Genomic DNA, 22,479 nt, shown 5'->3' on the forward strand with positions numbered 1-22,479 from the left:
CTTTTTTCATTTTACATATAAGATAGTCATGGAAATCAAGCTGTTTGCTCAAGATTTCCTAGGTACCCTGTGACAGCAATGAGCTGTGCCAGATTAGTTGGCTCCTGGCCTAATCTTGGACTAATAACAACAATTCCTTCTAGTCTATGTCACCACTAAGACTATTATTTCTATACAAGCATAACTGCTTGTCACCAAACAAAAAAATTAGCCATAGAGAAATTGCATTTGATTTATTTCAGTAGCCTTGTTATCATGTTAATAATTGTTATCATTATTTTTCCTCCTAGAAAAATATCTGTATAATTTATAGGACCCCTAAATAAGCTGGTCCACTCCATTTTATTACTCTTATTTTATTCTGTTTTTTTGTTTTTTTCTTTTTTTTTTATGGTTGCATAATATTTCATTCTTGGTTGGAGGGAAAAATCTGTTATTTCATCTAAATCATCTTTGCCCATGTTTCTAGCTTCCATTTCAGAACTCTATTAATAATTTTTGTTTCCCATATGCACTTTTTGTTTCCCATATGCACATTTTTGCCTGAAGCAAGCTCTTCTCAGCATTTATTTTTGGTGTATGTCCAACATTACTATAATCCAGTTACAGTTATTTGTGCTGGTAGAATATCGGCTAAATCTATTTGCTCCATTTTGTCATGCCTACTTAATATTTTAAAAAGAAAATTAGTGACATTTTTCCACAACAGCATTGGGTCAAACACAGTTCACACAGTGTACTGTACAATATTCAGTTTTGCTTTGTGCACCAGTTATTATCAAATTAGGAGGATAGTTGGGCATGTGGATTTGAGCCATGTGTTAATCCAAGTTCATCCAGAAGTGCGTGCCATCCTGTCTAATACAATGGTTTAATTACAGCTGATGAAATTGCATTATCTTTTGAATCCATCTTACCGTGTTGTCTAGCAATTGGTTGCACATATACATCCCATATTCAAGTGTGTTCATCTCGCATAAGTAGTGATAAACTTTAGAAAAAATGCGAACAGGTAAATAATTTATTAAGGAGAATTTTTTTATTTACAGATTTTCTAACTATGAAATAACATAGCAGTGTCAGGTAGGTTCAGAGTAAGTTCAGTGGTGTCAATTTCTTTTGAAAAAAACTTCTTCCATGTTCTGATAAGAGCCCATTTCAAATACAGTGTTTTAACAGCATATGAATAAAGGTTACAGTCAAGAGGATGTCTTTGCGGTTCTGCATTATTATGGTTGGGGTGTATTAAGGTTGCTAAAAGGTCACCTACTTCTTTAAAATATAGGACTCTCGGGGTTTGTGATAGACATTTTAGTGTTCTGGTACAGGTGGCTTTACCCAATAATACTAGTGTAGATGTGTGTCTGGTCACAGAATGCATAGATTCTATACACTCCCCAATAATGTTGTGTCTGTTGCTTGCCCTGATTTTTTATTTTTTTAATATCTTTTTTTGAATGGCCTTTTTAAAATTCATATATGAACTTTTTTTCACTTCTGCAATTATCCGTATTTCTCCAAATAGCTTTGAAAGACATATTTAAACTGTGTTTTTTAGATTCTGACTGACATTTGAGGAAGCTGCAATAGCATCAGTATATTCCGGAGTGAACTGGATAGCTTGCTATGTGACAGAAAATCTGATGGTCTCAAGGTGATGGACACTGTTAATATAGGTCTATGATAATGAAAATAAAATCTGAATTTGGCCTTGTTAGTGTTTTGTCTTTAAATGTATTTATATGGTATATAAATAAATATGTTACTATTTTATGTATTATTTATATCATCAATGCATATATTTCTTACATAGGGGTAGTCCTGCTGGAAATGATGCAGTAATCATTTGGATTATCTTCTGGTAGACAAGTTTTTTGGGGCTCAGCATTGAGTTATTCTCAATCACTAGAAGAAAGCAGCTCTCTGGACAGCTCACCCACATTCACTCCTTATGCTTGAGTAAAATTGCAAAAACATGGATTCAGTCTTACATATCTTTACATGTATCAATGATTACCCTGTAGGCTCTTAGTTCAGATTTTTAAGTTCTGGCTTCTGTATCTACACCTGCAATTCAGAAGTGCATTAATATTTGTTTTACAAACCTGAAGTGACCTTAACTGTATGCAAAGCCACGAGAGTTCCTCCAGTTGGGCAATTGTTCTGTGATCGGACACAGCCAGGTGTATGATTTTGGCTTTTCAGCAAAGTTCTGAATAAACCTTGCGCTATAACATGATTGTAGTATAGTAGAATGAAAGTACAGTTAAAACGGATGTTAGTTTCACATGCGGCAATATAAATTACAATGTTGTCAAAGTATTTTCTCAACTGTTAGAGCATTGCCATAATTTTTCACTAAGAATTACTGTGAGGTTGTATTGTTATGTATTTTAGCAACATCTAAGCTTGGAGGAATTTTAGGTTAGTAATTTAGGAGGAATTAAATAATTGAATGAAGTCTTATTACACCAAAGCATTTGTAAAAATTAATTTATCTCATTTGAAAGTATATGTGCACATCGTCAGTTATCTCTTTATCTGAAACCTTTAGATGTAAATTTGCTTTAGTCTTTGGAATGGTAAAACTATGCATATCACTCATGAATTTAATTTAATTTTTGTGTACTTAAATCCTGGTGGAACACCAATAGACATAAAAGGATTCTGCCACATAGTCCTGTATTTGTTTCTAAAAATCAGTTGGTTGTTTTCTATCTTTAAAAGGAAATGAGACATGCTTAAGTTAAAAGAAAATCTCCAGAAAATATAGATATATAGGGGTCCAAGATCCACTGAGTCTTAAGGGGCTAAAGACTTAGTCACCTGAGACTGGAATATATCCCTGAACCTCTTCAGATACTTGAAACAGTCAGCACAGATTTTATACACTTTACACTCCTGTCACTTCTGTGAGAAGAAAAGAAAATACTTGCAAATTAAGACTGCAGGAAAATTTAAGGAAAAGTGATAGTATTTGTAAGAAAAACCCAAGAGGGGATTTACAGAAAACTCTGTAAGGAAGGTTACCGGTAAGCACCAAAGAATTTGTAAAGGGTGAGAAAACGAGGAGAAAATGATACATCAATCATAACCTTTAAGACCTTATGCACAAATAAATATATTCACATTTATGTATATAAAGTGCTGGAGATCTGTTAATTTGTTGCACAGATATTTTCTACATGGCTTTATTTTTAAATTCGGCCTCTTGCTCTCCTTCTGTTATGTTTATGTGCATCAGTACATACCAAAGTTTATGCTCCACGGTTTAACATCTAGGGCAGATAACATTCTTCCTGAACTTGTCATTTGCATCTTCTGATGCAGCTTTGTTGACAAGGTCTTTTCAGGCATGCAGAGAAAAAAAAAAACGCTCCTGTGTCTGTTTTGATCATTGGCAAAGGAGTATCTTTTTTCATTAGTTTGTCTAGATGCTATTTCCACAAGAGAGCACTTTGTCTGTATAGCTTGTACATATAAATCTGCTTCAGCAGGGAGCCTGCAAGTTGTGTCAGGGTCAGCTAGAAAAAAAGACTAAATCTTCCTGAAAATTGCAAGAGCGTTTTTTGTTCGGTTTGGATTTTTTTTTTTTTTTTTTTTTTTTTTTTTTTTCCCCCCCCTCCTGTGGTTTGTCATCCAGAAAGGGATGGAGGCGCGCGTCCCCAGCCACGCAGAGCATTGATTGCTTCTGCCTGCAGCGGGGATGCTGTCAAGTCTCTGCGCGAGTGGAGTCCGGTATTGACACGGAGCTGCCGGCCACCGGCTCCCGCCGCGCCGCGCTCCCGCCGGGCCCCGCCGCCAGCTGCTGCCAAGCGGGCTGGAGAGGCCCCGGCAAAGGACCTCACGGCTGGGAGGGGAAGCGCTTCCATGCAAACTGGGCGAAGGAAGCCCTGGGTGCGCCATGCAGGCTCACCTTCCCAAGCAGCACAGCTGCGGCGGGGGGTCCGAGGGGCCAGATGCCGTGCCTCCGGTACCCAGGGATGCCCGCTGCGCCTGTCGTTGGCGCCAGCATCCTCCGGGGCTCCAGGATAGCTCACAGGCGCTTCCCTCTTGGGGACCTGGGGGTGCCAGCCAGAGCAGGGGCAAGTTTGTCCCTTTTTGGGACACTGTGCGGAAGAGCCCCCACAAATCCCCAGCCAAGCCGCAGGGCAACCCAGGGGAGTGGTGGTCAGAGTGCGCCTGTGCCCACGGCTGGTCCCCCCTGGTGCAGGTGAGCCAATTCTTCACTCTCCAAGCGACTTAGGGAAAGAAAGTGAGGTTTGGTGGTGTTGGCAAATTTCCGTGCTGTGTCTTGATTTGTGTTTAGTGGTACCTTCTGGAAAAATTATATGCAAGGGTGAGCTGTCGGTTGGTGATGTCTGTTGTTTGAATATTGATTCTCTGTGGCCTGTGGAAATTGTGGGGTCCTCTTGGAAGGGTTTTCTTTTTAAAATGCTGTGGTTTCTACCTCCAGGTTCTCTAGACCTTGTATTCCACTGTGTTGTGTAAAGAAATGATGCTTTCATACCCCCATGTAATGGATTTTGCCTGCTTCTGTAAAGAGTTTGCTTTCAAATTTTGCATGAAATTAATAAGGATATTTTAAATAGAGAACGTGTGAGGGATGTTTTAGATTTATTAATAAGAGAAAGTGTGACCTGATTTTCCTCTTGTGAACTTCAAATGTATTGAAATCTTTAATAAATATGGAATAGCTCTTTAGCTTTCAAAAATCTATAGATTTTTACTTAATGGCAACACGGTGTATTTTAAAATATAAACCAGCCAGGGTCTAGGATGTGTACAGATACCTGTAAGCAATTAGACTGAAAATGATTACACACGAGATAACCCAGCACTGTGAAGTAGAAATCACAGTGACACTCATATGATGGTTAATATTAAAAAGCATTAACACTTCTTCCAACGATGGATGTTTTCATTTCTCCCTTAAAAATCTTTAAGCTCATTCAAGAGCTTTCTATTATGTCAACATCAAATCCTTTTGTCATAATTTCACACTAAAAAGGCAGAACTTAATGTTGAAATTGGGTTTTGGGATGTATGTTTACTTACTGAAATAGTATACACTGGAGTTTAACTAGCCTTAGCCCACAGTGAACATGTGCACCCTCTCTAGAGATTAAATCAATTCTTTGGTGGAAATGGTTTTAATATATTTTCACTGAACAAAAAAGCAATAAGGCATAGGATTGACAGATTGTGTAGCTGTACTTTATCTTGTCTTATGGTTTAAAAAGTGATGCTCTGTTGACTGAAAGTGATTACTATATATAAAAAGCTTAATATTTTTCCTCAAATCTATTATCAAGTGGAAAAACTAAGATTTCTGATATGTTTTGGAGTGACCAAAATGTTGCATGTGACCACACTGTATGTTACACATTTTCTGTCATACACAAAGCACATATGACTATTTATGCTGGAATAAAGCCAAAGTTAAAATAATATATAAAACATAGAACTAGACTTTGTTCTGATTTTAATTTTAAAAAGCTCTAAACATTTTCTTAGGCTCTGAAGATTTTCATTTTGGAAAAAAGCTTGAAGAAAAAAAAAAAACTATAAAGGAAAGAGTTATTTGGTTTTCAAATGTATAGAATTTATAAAGAAAAAATGAAGGAGCTGTTAAAAAAAAAATTAAATTGAAGGCCATTTCTAAGACTACTTCAGTATTTAGATTAGTATAGATGCATTGTAAAGTTACTTCAATTATTAGTTATTAGTTATCTTCATTGTCTTTGTAATCACATCCACTTGTGTTTAGATAATGTGAAATTCTTTGGGTATTGGTACTTCCTTATATTTCATTTTGAACTCTGCACTGTAAACTTTCTTTACTGTACGTTCTTAATGCCAGCTACCTTACTCTGTTTAGGAAAGTCCCTTTCTTGGGTTCTGCCTATAATGAATCAATCCGCCATCAATTAAAGTGGTATTCTGCACCTAGGATGGACTGATGTACTTACTTGGACAAATATTTGGTGCTTTTTATGCCATAGAGTTGTGAGATAGTTTGTTTCAAATAATAATCTATCCTTTTTTTTTTCTGTACAAAGTAAGCATTGTGCAAGCTATGGGAAGAAAGGAAAGAGTGTGTGTATATGTATGTGTGTGTGTGTATGTGTATTGTTGTATGTACATACACTTAGACAATCATTTTATCAATTATATTTCATAGATGCAATATGGGAAAACAGTATAGAGCTGACCTTATTAATTGCCCTTAATTTGGGGATACAAATTGAAGTCAGTGATTGTTTTTGAGGGTTGTGTTGACTGGTAAAACTGTCATCTTTCTTGCCAAAACAAGGAAAGTAGTGAAACAGTTATATTTGCTGGCCGCCCAAAAAAGGAAAACTTATTTGAAATTTGCATCTTATGTGTAAATATAATAATAAATAAGCTAGTGACAGCCTCACAGGTGTAGGGGCTTTTTCTGTAAGGTTCTGTCCAGATTTTTCTTCTGCTTGATATTTTTGGGAGAGGCTACCTTCTTCAAGCATAGGAAAGACCTTGAAAAAATTACTTCTTGATTAGTACTGTAGTACCAAATTTAATGCACAAGTCCTTAATTCCTAGAGTGAGTACTAGACAGCTGTTACTAATGTACACTTTGTCATCCCGATCATGATAAAAATGTTGATTTTCATTGCTGAGGACATGGCTTCATTCTCTTTACTAGTTCCTTCTTTTTTAGTATGTCAGAGCAAAGTATGTCATTCTGATTTTATTAATATTTTAACTGTATTAAAAATTCTGCTTTGCTAGGTTGCATGTTTTTGTTTACTCTTAGCTTCATGTTGAATTGTGGGTAGAAGAATGCTCTCTATATATTCAAATAGAAATTCATTTGAATTAAAAAAAAAAAAATCCCTCTTAATTTTGAAAATGAGTTAAAATCAAGTTTAGATGGAAATTTGATTCCAAGACCTAATTCCAGTCCTTTTTGAAAAACTCATTTACAGTTCTGTTTCGTTTATTTAAAAGAAAAAGAAAAAAGAACAAAAAAACCCAAGCCAACCAACCAAACAAAAACAAAACCAAAAAAGTAAGTTAATAGGCAAGTTTTACATGTCTCTGTTTCCTGGAAATAATTCTTGCTTCTTTGCAGTGCACCATCTATCTCTATCATGGTTAGTATCATGGAGTCATAGAATTTGTGTGATTCACTCAGTAATTTCATATCTAAGGTCAGTGTTATCTTAAATGTGAGAGATCTGAGAGAAATTAGGGGTGGGGAGCTCAGAGGCCTGATGTTTTCCATGGGGCATTCTAATGTTGGATGTCGATTGTAACAAATGAAATATGTTCCTTGCTGGCACATGTAGACTTCTAGCATTTATAATCAACCGATTTATCATGTCAGAAATGTATGGTAACGTGTAGCTGAAGGTGTGCAATGAACAGCTATTCTTTATGTAGAATGGACGGAGGGATAGGAGTCTTTATTACCCTGATTAAAGGGTGAAGAAGAAATTGCAGAGATTGAGCTGCTATGCTTGTTTTAAGAAGTCCAAGGTACAAATTTTACTTCATGCAATCTACATGAAAGAGGGCTTTCTCTAAACATCTTTCCAATATGTCTGTAACTGCATGTTTTCAGGGTGCTAGAGCTTGATATTGTTCCATTAAAGGGGAAGGAAAAGGTAGAAGTAGATTCCCATATTTGTCTGTTTCCCAGTTCAGAAGACAATATTGGACTCCACTTTAATTGAGCTAACTCTATTAGCTATTAAATATTTCACCCTTCTATTTTGAAATACTCTCAAGGAAAAACATCTCATATCAGATAGTATCCTAGATGTGTCATCTACAAAAATGCATACATGTGTTTTGTTTTGAAAACTTGCATATAAGTGTAAATTTTCACATGGTTTTAAACAGTTTAATGTCAATGTCAGCTTTCCAGACTGTTTTGGTTGTATTTTTCCAGCACTATCAGGAAAAAGGTTTTTTTGCAGTCAGTGTTTTTAAAAAGAATAGCATCAGTGAGCTGTTTTATTACCTGGTAGAAACGCTTGTGAGCTAAACCCATGGATTGTGACATGACGTAAAAAAGACAGTGAGTAGACAAATTTTGAAGTATCAGCTGAGAATGGTCTTTTGTCTTTGAAGGCCTTTGGTGCTAGTGCTGAAATTTCAGTATATCATTTGTGAGCTCTTTGCACAGTGCGAAGAGGTGAGAGCTAGCCTCAAGGCATGCTGCTACAGTACTGAAGCAGAAGGTCTATTGCAAGAGGTGCTGGCTCTCCTAACAGTATAAAGAAATGCTTTGTCATTGGTTGTGTTTTTGAAAGCTTAGATTACTCCTTTCAGGTTCACAGATTCCTGCATGCAACTAGCCATTCTTCTATCAAGTCACTCCAGGCAATGGAGGTACATAGAGCTATTTTAGTTAGCTAAGGGAGATCTTGTCATTCTAGTTTAGTATGTTCAATTGTCAGTAACATAACAGTTAAAGGAAAACCAAATAATGCTGTTTATTTGGCTTTAAAAATTTTATTTTTTAATCTTCAAGGCTACTGAGAGCTAGATGTTGTAAGTCAAGAGTTAAGATTTGATGTAACTCTGACGCTGTTAAGGATAAAACAGAGAGGAGTAGCTGGGCAATTTTCAACCGAGAAAGAATTTCACATCCCATTCTCAGGCTGGTATGCTTTTATCAGTGAATTTAGGCGACTGCTCCTAAGTTTTAGGAAGATGTATCTTAATTCAGCATCTTGCCTTGGATGGATCGTTATGCTGCATTTATAGAAGTAAACTCATTTGTACATCATTTAAGTGACAGCTGCATAGATTGCTGACAAAGTTTCAAAGCGGAAATACAAAAGCTGTTATCATGTTCTTTTGCAAGATGAGTAATACTGTTCTACTGATTCTTGTATCCAGTCCCACTGACTGACAGAGGACTTTGAGAAGTCTACAGCATCTTGGGTGACATTCATATCTAATGCTCTCCCAGGACAGATGCTTTGGAAAACATTATGCATTTACATTCATGTTTAACCTATTTCTTCTACCAAAACCAGGAAACCATTGTTATTACAGAATTCATAGCATGTAGGTTATGTTTAGCATAAAAAAGAGGTCAAAGGTTAGCCTTTGAGTGCCTCGTGTTGAGGTCAGCAACCTCATTAGCAATGTAGAGAATGTTCCTGGTCAGATGTAAAGTGAAATATTGCATAATATTTGTTTAAAAATACTGTTTCCTTAATGTAATGGCTGTTCACGTGATTCCAGTTTGAAAGATGGACATAATATGTCATGAAAAGACTAGAAACTAAACATGCTGAGACACATTTGGACTTTCTCTGTAACATATAGGTTTAAAAAAAAAAAAAAAAAAAAAAAGAAAAAAGAAACCGCCACCACTAGCCATGAGGCTTTGTGCTCTGCAGACTCAGGAACCTGGGGATGTGTCATTCAATCCAGATTTTCCACTGTGTCTCAAGGGGTCATTCAGCCACCTCTGCCTGGATTCATAATGTAGCATTGCTTTGCAAGGGCCATTGGGAGTAAAATATGAGTGGATATTCTTTTCATTTGTTGCATAATATTCTGTCTCCTTCTATTAATGTATAAGGTCTTTTATCTGTTAATATTTTTGATAATAGATAATTTTAAGTGGCAGCAAAACCAGTTAAGAAATAGGCATGGTTACACAGATCATGAGAATGTTTGTGTACATGATGTTGTATATATTTTCATTTATATACTGAAAAGGATAAATATATGCTATGTACTGTACTAGCCAATGATTGTCATGATTTATAGCTTATCTACACACATTTTGGCTCCTGCTGATTGTTCAGTCATAAATATGTTAATGCTTAATTTGCATGATTTGTTGCACCATATTTAGATTTGCATTTAATTAATCCCATGTTTCAAAGTTTCTCCTCCGAGATGCCTCAAGAAGCCAAGAACATTTTCTCCCCTTGACATATAATTTGGCTTCTGGGGTTTTCAGGGGGAATGAAAGGGAGCATGGGAAGGGAATTGTAGAATTTGGAAGAGGACTGTTTGTAGCATTGGTAATTGGCAAAAACTGCACCAGTGTGTTTTGATAGCCCTTCCACTATTGATAAATTTCTTCAATATTTGGCATATGTATTCACCCATGGATAAACTGTTCATCATATTTGAGAACAGAAGGGCATTTCCCTAGGACCAGACTGGCAGAGCCCAAAGGGATTCATAACCTTTTTTTTTTTTCTTCACTTTTTCTGTAGTCTGCCATGTCATCCACTCCTAGGAAAATCAAGGCATTTTCACCTAACAAGCTCCTTACCATCACAGGAATTTACAACACATGAAAGTCTTTGATCTGTCCTGTATTGCTCTAATGGCACACAACACACAGTAGGATTTTAGTCGTCGTGTCTCTTACACTGACTCGTGAGGTTATAGGTTGCTGGAACTGTTTTGTGGCACGTTGACAGGACTGATAGACTGAATGCTCGCTGCACTAAAGGGGGGGAAAAAAAAAAAAAAAAAAAAAAGGTTTGCCTTATGACTTGCTTAAGATGATAGGAATAAGATTTGATAACCCTGGTTGTGCTTTCTGTCTAATGTTCCACTACATTTAAATCAGGCATTCAAAGATGCAAAACCTTTATAGCAACTCAACAAGATGATTTTGGTCTAATCAAAACAAAATAAGTGAAGGATGATGTATGATGGTTTATAGCTGGATACTGAGTAATAGCTAAGATTGAGACAGAATTTGTCTCAGCTATTTTGGCATGACTTGAAGACACAACCTGAAAATCGATTTCTGTTTTGGAAATGGTTATCTCTACTATTCTGGGGTATTTTAATCAACTGTGAAAATGTCAGAGTTCCCTACAAAAAAAAAAAAAAAAAAACCAAAAAAAACAACAAAAAAACCTGAAGGGAGTTTCTGGTTGTAGTAATGACAGTATTTACAGAGTGTGCCAAATTAGCTCTCTGTTTCCTCATGTCTGCATGTGGCTTTTGGATGAAGGATAATAAAAATAAAGCCAAAAAAGACAAAAAAACAATTACGGATTAAATTACTTTGCTTTTAAGAATTGTGTCTGCTTTGAAATAAACCATAGATTGTTACAACAGAGTTTATAAATTAAATAACATATAGTCATTTACCTTTTTGTACAAGTATTTTTTTACAAATTACAGCAATTAATCAGATGAATTGGCTCAATGGTCACCTAATTTCAAAAGCTCCCATTATTTTGAGAGTTAGAAATACAGGGATCAAAAAGGATTCTTTATGTATTCAAAATACAGTTCTGTAATATCTAAAATGAACATCAGAAAAACAAACAAAATAATCCTTTCTGTAAATTCCAATTCTGGCATAAGCTTTCTTTTAAGTCACAGGAGCCAGCTATGAATGTAATACAAAATCCAATTTAGCAAAGTAACATCTGGTTTTGGTTTAGGTATGTTGTACTTTTAATATGGAGTTTTACCTTTCTGATTAAGTGTACAAGGAGAAGTAGGTTACTTCAGCAGCTGAAATTGCTCATATAATTGGTCAAACAGAACATCAGACAAATTATTTTCATTATGCATTTCAAATGTGAGTATAATGGAGTAGTGCTTCCAGTTACTAACATTGTAGAGCAGCTATTCTTCACTCAGATATGAAAACAGTTAAACAGAGACTTTTAACACTCCTTGTTTGCATTTGTTTTTCTTTTAATTTCTGATAAACGCTTCCTCATATTGAACTGGTATTTGTTGCATTCACGATCACGGAAACTTTTGTTATTTATCCATGTGCTGGTTTGTCCAAGTTTTTATGTTGCAGTCATCACTCACCTGATAGCTGAGCACATTAAATATTTATTGAAAATATGAGTAAAGACTAAGCTCTGTTTTTACTTTTCTTCATTCTGTAGGGTCTATTTTGTGAAACAGGTGATTTTGACAGCTTTGTGAAGGAGAAATTCAGCTATACTTCACTTACAGTGGCTACCAGAGGAGTGGGGTCCTGGCCCTACACTTTGCTTCCTTCATTGTGGTGTTTTGTATGATTGTGTACTGAGCTCAGAGAACTGATATGCCAGGAAGTTAAAAAAAAAAAAAAAAAAAAAAAAAAAAAAAGAGGTGTCTGAGAGACCTATTTCTTGGCCCGGCTTGATGTCCACTAGCACAGCTTCTAGTGCCAGCACAAGGCTGAGAGCAGAAGCACGTGGCAAGGGACATGTCCCAGAAGATAGCAAGGGATGTGGTGTCCCAGAAGATAGCATGCAGCTGCCTCTATCAAGGGTAGTCACAATGTGCAACCTGATGTCTGCACTTGGGCTTTGACAACACAATAGTGCTTGGGGGGCCTCCCTGTGCTAAGGGCAGAGACTTGTATCAAGCTCTTTGCTACCTCCAAGATCTCATGATTCACTTAGGACATTAAGAGTTTTAGGGACACCTTGTTCCCTCTGCCCTTCTATTCTCACTTTCTGTGCAACTGACACATCTGGGTTCTCTCTAAATCTGTCCGCCTTGTCAGAGGTCAGTTGTTGCAATTGAATTTAGCTCTGTGAGACTGCAGTCAGGCAGACCAACTCAAACAGGCAAATATTTTGCAAGAAGAACCAAAAATTCATATCTGGGTATTCAGTAAGAAGACAGTAAAAAAATCAGAGAGCCCTGATCTCACATTCTCGCTGGGGCTGAAGCTCTCATGTTTGCTACTGTGTTCGGAATGGCCTTTGGCCTTTGTACACCACTGGCTTGCTCAAGCATAAATTTAAGAGGCACATGCTTTAAGCCTGTAGAAAAGACACACCTCTGTTGTTTTGTTTTCCAACAGTTTACTTCTCAAACACAACTTTTTTATGCAATATTAGTAAGACATACTTAAAAGAAAAAAAAAAACAAAAACAAAACAAACAAACAAAAAAAAAAAAAAAAAACAAACAAAAAACCAGAAACAAAACCAGACAAAAACTCCAATCAGTCAACCAGCCACAGTTATTAAAACTTACACCGTGTAGTACTGAAATATACAACTTGCATGAGTATGGCTGTGGCTCTGTACAGCAGTTTTCTTATCTAGCTGGTATTTCTGCTCCATCAATAATACATCTCACTCCTATGACATGAATTCTTCTCCATTTTTAAATTATGTATGAAAAAACAGAAAAAGTTTAACACTGAGTATGCACATTTATACTGTACAAGAACTTTATGCATTCATGTTTTAATGCATTTAATGTTTTAATACATTTATAGGTAAATAATAATGTTTTAAGCAGCTGTGCGCAAAGCAAAGCAGGACAGATATTCAGGTCACATTTTCTAATGATGGACAAAGCAAGGTTTGGTTTGTTTTGTTTTTTTTTTTTTTTTTAATTCGTAGGATATCGAGTTATCTAAAAATAAAAGATCTAAGCAGTTTGATCATCATCAGTTTTCTCTGTTAGACATGTATATCTCTGATTCATTAGAACTTAGTGCGCAGCTCCTGGTTTCAGACTTGGAGAGATTAGGGTACATTCCTCTGCACTTCTTCCTAACACACAGAAAAAACACATGTGAAAGTAAACCCAAACTGTTTAACATGAGAATCCATAAAACTTGTGATTGAAATCTAGGTTCCACTGCAGTTTATTACTATTTTTCTGGCTGCTTATCCTGCTAATGTGTATGCATTTGTAAATTAAATACATGAAAACTTGTACAGTAATGCTATTCATTCAGTTATTGACAGCTGTATATCCTCAGTGCCCATTAATTTAATTTTTCAGGAACTGCTTTTTAGCATTGCATGTTCAGAGCAGAATAACAGTATCAGGGGATTGATTATGGGTAGAACTTGTCTGCAGGTGAATAATCAGTAACAACTGGCTAGAGACATAGTCATGCAAAGTTTGGGGAGAAGGTTAGGAAGAGATGGGAGAAGAGGGTGGTACATGTTCATACTTCCAAGAAGTCTGATTTTTTGAAACAATCAGTTCGCTAGGCAGCCACTGAACACATGAATCATTGGGCAATTCTGAAAAACTTGGCCAAAAGGATTTGCAAAAATTTTGAAAAAATTTATAGGTTGCTATTTTTGTTTATTATTACTATCACTATTATTGTTATTAATTATTATTATTAATTATTATTATCATTATCATTATCATTATTATTTGTTATTTAAATCTTTAGTGATTTTAAAGAAGTGAAACCCTACAGAAATATGAGGAAGGGAACTATCAGTTTGTTGTAATTTGATTTGACTATAACATAGTTTTTCTGTAATGTACCACATGTAGATATACTATATGTAATTATCAGAGTCATGATATACTGCAGTTGCCTCTGGGGCAGTTACTAGCTTGCTCAGCCATTGCAAGTATAAAAGTGGTAGCAATCTGATCACATCTGTGGACATAAACCTGCACAACTACTGTCTTTTGTAGTTCTTTTCTTTGAGTTGTCATGGCAGTATTCTCAGTGGATCTTCTGTTTTTACTGAGATGCATTTAGGTCTATGTGTAGTCAGCACAAACTTGGAACTCATACATTACTCTTTAAATAATTTGTGATGAAAATTGAGGTTATTACTCCTAGTTGTTTTAGTTTTAAGCACTGGTTGATGTCTATCAGCTAAACTAGTCCATGTACTAAGAAATAAAACATTATGTTAATCATACATAGAATACAGAAAGGAATGAATCAGCTCTTTGTAGTGGATGAAAATGCAGAATTACAGAAATATTTTGCTGAATGGTCAAAAACTAAAAAGCTCTTCAGATTCATAATTCTTGGGTCTTTGTATCTTCTGATGGTAGCCCTTGTTATTTCTAACCAAAAGGTTACCTTTTGCTCATTTTATGTAATGCCCTTTCAAAACACATTTTGCTACTGGGGAAATTTAGTACCTGTTTTCCTTCTCACCTTTGCCCCTTTCTGTCTTCTTTTTGAAGAGCCCCATTACTTCTACATCATTTTTTTTTCATACTTCATCTGTATTTTCACATTTTTGAATGGATGCCAGAACAGTAGTAGAATTACTGGGTTTACCTGTATGCTCTTTGTCTTATTTCCAGATGGAAGTCTTTTTTCTTGTGGTTCACTTGACAGGATTTGTCCTCAGGTGATAACAACTTTAATGTACTTTCTGCCAATTTCTATTTCATCATGTTACCTTTTGCACTTGAGAGTTCAGCAAATCTGACACAACAGCAAAATGCAAAAGGGAACAGAATTGCCAGATAAGAAAAATTTGGTTGCAGGGGGATGAGGGGATAAAAGAGCTTGGTTTTGGTTTTATTAATAATAATAGCAATAATAAAAGAACAAAGACAAAAGAAATTCTTTTTGCAGTCTGAAGTATTAGTTGGTGTTCAACAGATAACCAGGGGCAGGAAAGGTGATCAAAGCAAAATCGATCCTGTTTGTGTTTTGTCCAGATGTCATTACTGCCTGATATCTTGACATTTTTAACATGCCTCAGAAGGAACAGCTATGTGATTCTTTTGTTCTCTGATACATTTGTGAGTTAGGTCAATGTTCATTCGATATCAGACTGGGAAGGCTGAGGCAGGGAGGTTAACAGACATTGTGTGGATTGTACATAAAACAGAGGGGAGCTTTGCATTTTCAAGCCTTTTATCATAGCTTAGTCCTATAGGCAACAGATAGACTGCACCAGCTTGAACTATTTGTTGAAGTACTCTAGCTAGTTTATGCTGGGTTTTGGCTAACCTGTCTACATGGAAGGGCGTCTGGAATCTGTTCTCCCTTGGAAGTTCAGGGGCCTTTGCTGCTTGTGGCCACCATGGAGGTATGGCAATAAGCCCAGTCCCCTTGCTGGGAATCTCAGTGCCTTCCTGGATCCATGAGCCTATGTATGTTGATAGGATTTCCATCTTTTTGAGGTTAGCGGTTTTTCATGCTACCGAAGAAAGCTTTGCAGTGGCTAGTGATGTTTTTGCTGAAGTGGGACAGTTTCCATCAGCTCATTCAATCTATGACAAACTTCAGCTACAGGGTGGGCTGTACTCTTAGAGTGATGGACATATCAGCTTGGAGGTACAAAGCAATTACTCAACCAACACTACTTCTTCAAGCCTCTCCATCAATACAAGATGGTCGCTTCAGCAGTTGAAGCTGACTTCATTGCTGGGATGTTGTGCAGAGCTGGACAGCACAGTCTAACCAGTTGTTGTACTACTAAATTGGTAAAGTTGGAATAAGAGGATAAAATACTGGAAATGTAAGAGCAGAACAGTGGCAAAAAGTCATTAAAGATATCTGAAGCTCCTTAAACAACATTTTTCTTCAGGGACATCTGAAAAACAGAAGTTCAATTAGAAGCCATGGCAGTAGAGTGGAAAGTGTAAACCTTGTGGACCACAGTTCAGCACAGTGCTTAACATTGCTCCCTAAGCACACTGGAACTATCTATATTAGTGGGACTTGGTGTTACTACCAATATTTTGAACGCTGAAGTCAGCCCAAAAGTTAAGTACCCTGATGAACCAGAACCAAAGTAATAGTCTAACCTGCAATTAGATTGATTGGATTTTTTTAGTTCATGCTATTGTCTTTTCCATTTCTATGTAAAAGCAAAGAAAAAGAAGAAAAATCCTTAAAAAATCCATATGATATGTAAATTGCCAGTATTTTAAAAAAAAATAATTAAGATGTTTTCAAAGTTGAATATATAAAGCACACAGAAAATGTTACTCCTGTATTTATCTATAATTTTTAATTTATCTTGAAACTACAGTAATAAAGTAGGAATACAAGAGGAAAGAAAATTATATTTCTGTAGACATCTTGCACTCAAATTCAGTCCACCAAAGGAGTTCTAAGGCATCAGAAGTCAATTATAATTGCAACAGCTGATCTTTAACTGCTGCAGCACTAGTGGGAAGAGTTAGTGAAGTAGGATTTCAGTTGATCTGACAGTATTATAAAGCAGCATTGCTGCCTCTGATTATTGGATGCAAAAGTTCAGCCATTGCAATGCAAGAGGTTTAGGCTGGAACTTAGCAATCACTACACTATTCTTATTCTTTGCAAATTCAATAAGAACAACCACCAAAGCCCTTCAGATCTAAACAGCATATTCTTTTCTACAACCATAAATAAATACTCCTGTATGTAAAATTGCATGGCTATACTGTTCTTATTCTTCTAATGTAAAATACTTATAAAGTGAAGTACTCAGTTATCTCAGTCATTTTTTCTTAATGTATTAGAGGCTTGTAAACAACCCATTGGCAAAACTCCAACAAAGCTTTATAGAAGTTATTCTCTACTAACATTTATTTTAAAAATTAAACACTTTAGTGTTTCACAGGAAGGCACTATTCTAGTTGGAGAGATATAAAAGGGTGAGGTACAGTTAAGTAATTTCTAGCTGGAGACATAGTGGGGTGTTCCCACCTGATCCGCTATATCAAATTATAAAAAGTAATCTTACTGGTTGAATTATTTAACATTTACTTGATTGATAGCAGTACTCATTTTCATAGAAATAAATACGTATAATAAATGTCATTACACATAAGGCATAAAGGAACCTGGAATGCTATTTTTCCTATAAAACATAAGGGGTTACCTGGGACAGTTGTGCCTTTGTGTATAAAGTATATGAGCTTTCATTTGATGTAGTTGCATCAGCTTTTGTGATACTTTGATCTCTACTCATTCTGAGTCCTTTATTCACATTTTGTCATCACTGTCTTGTCCTGAGGTATTACATGTTTGTAGTGGCCTTTCAAAGATACTGGAAAAGCTTTAGGTGTCTTTAGGTAAGATTTTTTTTTAAATATGATGGAAAATCTCCAGAAATGTGCTTTAATTGGAGGTATGACAGATCAGGCTGTGGTGAGTTGGTGCCAGCTGGCAGCCAGACACCCACACAACCTCTCGCTCATTGCCCCTGCAGCAGGGCAGAGGAGAAAACAGGAAGAGCAGGAGTGAGAAAGCTCATGAACTTCAATATAAATAGGGAATTTACTCGCCAATTACTGCCACAGGCAAAGCATACTCAACTTGGGGGATTTAAATTAATTTATTGCCAGTTAATGTAAATATTTAATTACTGCATTGTGTATTGAGAAACAAAAAAGAGTTAGGGGAAAAATCCTCTCTTCCCAATTTCCCAGGCTCAGCTCCACCCCAGATACATCTCTTCCCTCCTTGTTATCGCTGCAAGTTACACTCAGCCCTTTGCTGCGGTGGCAGGTGATGCAGGAGCTTGGGGTTAGGATGTAGTGGTTTCTCTCTGCTGCTCCTTCCTTCTCACGCTTTTGTTCCACTTCTCCTTTCTTCTTGTTTCCTCCTCACCAGGATGGACCCTCCACGGCTGCATTCCCTCTGGGGAAGTACCTGCTTCAACATGGGCTTATCTACCAGCTACAGCCTGGAGAGGAGAAGGCTCTAGGGAGACCTTAGAGTGGCCTTCCTGTACTTAAAGGGGGGTACAGGAAAGATGGGGAGGGACTCTTTATCATGGAGTGCAGTGATAGGACAAGGGGTAACAGTTTTAAAATGAAAGAGGGAAGTTTTAGATTAGATAAAAGAAGGAATTCTTCCCTGTGAGGGTGGTGAGGCACTGGCCCAGGGTGCCCAGAGCAGCTGTGGCTGCCCCCTCCCTGGAAGGGCTCAAGGCCAGGTTGGACGGGGCTGGGAGCCCCCTGGGCTGGGGGAAGGGGGCCCTGCCTGTGGCTGGGGGGTTGGAACGAGATGATCTTTAAGGTCCCTTCCAACCCAAACCATTCTGTTCATTCTACAGTCTATTTGGGGGCGTGCCTTCTCTGCCATGCAGTACATCTTTACTACTCTGGTCCTGTTGTTCCCTCATTCTCTCCTTCTTGGCATTTTTTGTCCTTTATTAAATATGTTTTCACAAAGGTGCCACCAGCTTGGCTGATGGGCTTAGCTGTGTCTGTCACAGTCCTTTTGGATCTCTCAAATTTACAGGAGAAGGTACTCTGTAAATTAAACTTTATTTTATATGCTCACTAAGAAATATAAAAAAAAAACAGCCTAGCTGTAGCCATTTTCACAAGGGATCCATTTTATGTCCTAGAAGATAACGGTTTAATCATTAGTTATTCAAATTGATGAAGAACTGGCTAATTATTTATGCTCCCACTTTTAAGTCTTCCACTTTTCTGAGAAGCAAATGTCACTGATAATGTTGTGAGATAATACAAACAACTGTACTGGGTGAAACCAAAGGCAGATTCAAGCCATTATACTAACTAATATACTGAATGCTTATGGAAGGAGTTTTAACAGACAGAAGTTACGTGCTCCTTGGTATATATAGTTTACATACTCTAGAATTTCCACTAAATTAATCTGGTCAGATAAGATATTTTCTGAAATATGCTTTGCAGGGATAATGCTTTTTAGTTAACTTTTAAAGTAGTGTAGAATTTTCTCATTAATCAGAGCAACAGTAAGTGCAGGGGTGGAGGGAAGAAGCAGCTCTCAATCTCCGTTTCCACGTCTCCATTCTACAAAACTACACACATTTTGTTGCAAAATCTTCTTTGGGTCTCTTCACAAATTGTTTTCCTCAAAAAAAAAAAAAATAGTCTTTAGGCTGTTTACTTTCTTTCTTTGAAAAGTTTTATATCAATTATTTTAACAAACTGCTCATCCAAATGTACTTATGCTACATTGTGAAAGGCTGTCATGGCTTCTGAAATATAATATTATGTTCTGAACCAGGAAAGCTTTATGATTTTTTTAATCTTTCTTCTTAATTTTCTTTTTCTTAACCACTATTAGTTGCTCAACTTTACTTGATTTTTCAAATATTTTTGGCCCTTCTGACATTGCTTTTCAGTTAACTTTGACCATGAGTATTTGGAGTCCTAAAATTAATTGTTATTAGAAGATAAAAAGAAAAAGTTTAATACACAGGGAAGGACACACTGTTTAAGGCCACTTGTTTCCTACCCTTGTCCCTAGTACTATGTAGTTTTCAATCTCTCTCCTCTCATTCCTTTTCCTTCTCCACAAATAATTACTTCCTACTTCCTTTTGGAAATCCATTTTTATGAGAGGGTGAGGAATTGGGGAATAGAAAAGTTGTGATTACTAGTATTTCATCCTTCATACATGATATTTCCATCTCATCATGACTGCCTAGCAACTCTGACATACAGATTTGCTTTAGAGCTTCTTTGGCAAAGGGTGATATCTATTTCCAGTAAATCTATGTAATGTCAGTCTTTGTGTGAATTGTCTCAGCAGACAGCCCACATGTATGCTATACTCTTTTCCCAGAAAGACATTGTCACTAAAACCCTGACCTTACTGAAATCTTGAAGATTTCTGTGGGATCTGGATTTTACCTTGGGTAAAACAAACATGTTTGCCCATAAATGCAGGGAAAATAAACCTGGACAGAAAAATAGAGATCTCAGTTGTACAACACCCCCTTGACAATGGAAGATGAAATAGCATCCTTTGGGAGAGATAAGAAATCATCTGTCACTATCCTGTGGTTGTGAGGGTAGTTTTCTTGGAGTTAGACTCATTAAACAAGTCTTTCTAGGTTGATTCTTATGGTTTGTCACCAAAGGTCCTTGCAATGGTTTTCCTCATGCTAATTAGGTATTCAGTACTTTTCAAATTTTCCCTTTTTTCATGAAGGTATTTTGGCTATGATTTTAATGAGGTCTGAGAGCTAGGTGCTTGCTGCACTGGAACATAAATGTAGGGGTATCTCCTGAGTTCTACTGAGGAAAACCAGCTGTGAACAATTTAGTCTTAAGAACACAAAGGAAACATTTTAATTTTCACACATGTGTTTTCACTTCTAAATAGTGAAACACCATCTAGTTAGGCAGTTGCACAATTATCACAAAGTGAAGCAGCTGTCTTGGCTCAAATCTTGCCCTCCTATCCTTCCAATGAGGTTTTCTGATTAACTTTTTGTTCTTAGGATAGCAATTTGTACCAAGGATCTAATTAAGAACTTTATATAACACAGTCAAAGTCCTCGTTTTGCAAGTCTGTCTCACCTCAGTCCTACTAATCTTGCAGCTTTCAGTATGGAGCATTCTGAAATGTCTGATATTTCAAGCTATCTCTTCTGGTTGAAAACAATTTCAGCTATTCAGAATCGGGAACAAGATTCATTTGATTCTTTTGTCCTGGTAAGGAAAACTGTAGCATATCTCTATTATAAGGCTTTTTATTAAAATTTAAATTCTGAGGGTTAGGCTTCTTTTTGGGAGGGGAATGGCTTACACTGAATTTCTCTGTTGAGCTGAATGAACTCAGACCTCTGACCATAAGTCCTCTGTGCTTCCTCCTGATGAACAGGTGAGCAGAAGGAACAGCCTTTAATAAGAGCTGGTGATTTCTGGGGAGAAAATACATAGTTCTGTATATCTGGAGTTAAAAGATAGTGATAACATTTCTATTTTATTGTTACTTTAGTGATTAAAAAAAAAGAGATAGCTAGATTACATATGATTCTTATTTCCAGAAAATTATGTAATTGTGATATAGCTTTTAAATGAAGGAGTATTTATCAACTGTATTTAATAAATAGAAATTGAACATATGGGTATTGCTGCTTATCACCAAATGACATACGGTAATATGATACTGTATATTGTGTATAAACTAATTAACTGATCTCTTCTATGTTTATATCAATATGAATTACTAATTTTAATCATATTTTACTTTCAAACATTTTGAAAAACATTTTACTTAGTGTCATGTGCACTGAAAATATTTATTTTCTCATATGCACTAGCATCCCTGATACAGGATGATGCTTTAGGTGATCAGGTTAGGTAAACTAGACAGAACAAGCTGGACAGGAAAGAAAAGAGTACCTAGCTTTTTTCCATGTATCTTCATTTCATGTGAAATACAAATTTGATGGGGTACTTTTAAGTGAAAATGCACTAATATTATGCAGAAGATACATATCTCTGAACTGTTAAGTATATTATCAACAATCTGAAGAACTATTTAGGTGCTAACTATATCAGCTCAGTATTGAGCTGATAAGTGAGCAAAACTAAATGCATTCAATACTAGATGGGCTGATAGCAAAAGATGCTTGGAACCCTGTTTGTATATGAGTAGAGAGCTTATACTGTAATTGAAGAAGACATTTCAAAATGTGTCACAAAGCACATAGTCGCATGTGAAGGGTGGGCTGACTTTGATTAAAAAAAAAACCAAAAACAAAAAAAAAAAAACAAAACCACAAACCCAAAACCTGGTGCCTCCTGCAGATTCTGTGTTCTTCTTGCTGTAATATTTTCTATGTCATTTTCCTCCCGTTCCTCTGAAGCACATGATGTTCCCATTTCTTGTCCTCCCAACCAAACATTTATTTAGTATCAGGGTCAGGTCTGCAGTGGGGTTTTTATATGTTAGTGCTCAGAATTGGTGCACCTGCCTGTGAAGTTGGTTAGCTTTTGGAAAGGACCATCAAATTAGGTGTTAATTTTCCCCAGACGTCCTATGGCGAAAGTCAGGATTTACAACAGGCTG

General features: G+C 36.5%; 1 protein-coding gene across 21 annotated transcripts in view; it reads left to right on the plus strand.

The window, feature by feature from the left end:
- DLG2 (discs large MAGUK scaffold protein 2) overlaps nt 1–22,479 on the plus strand; it is a 1,033,591-nt gene that overhangs the window by 576,447 nt on the left and 434,665 nt on the right. For 3 of the 21 annotated variants that reach the window (XM_042793319.1, XM_042793323.1, XM_042793324.1), the window contains exon 1: nt 3,715–4,213. The exons of 17 other annotated variants lie outside the window; for them this stretch is intronic. In XM_042793319.1, coding sequence (XP_042649253.1) covers nt 3,905–4,213 — 309 coding nt within the window. In that variant the 5' untranslated portion in view covers nt 3,715–3,904. Of the gene's footprint in view, nt 1–3,713; nt 4,214–22,479 lie in introns of those variants that run through there. One more of the 21 variants, XM_042793315.1, reaches the window with a different exon arrangement.

The sequence above is a fragment of the Tyto alba genome, unplaced genomic scaffold (assembly GCF_018691265.1).
Source record: "Tyto alba isolate M040663 unplaced genomic scaffold, T.alba_DEE_v4.0 Super-Scaffold_2, whole genome shotgun sequence".
NCBI classification, from domain to species: domain Eukaryota; kingdom Metazoa; phylum Chordata; class Aves; order Strigiformes; family Tytonidae; genus Tyto; species Tyto alba.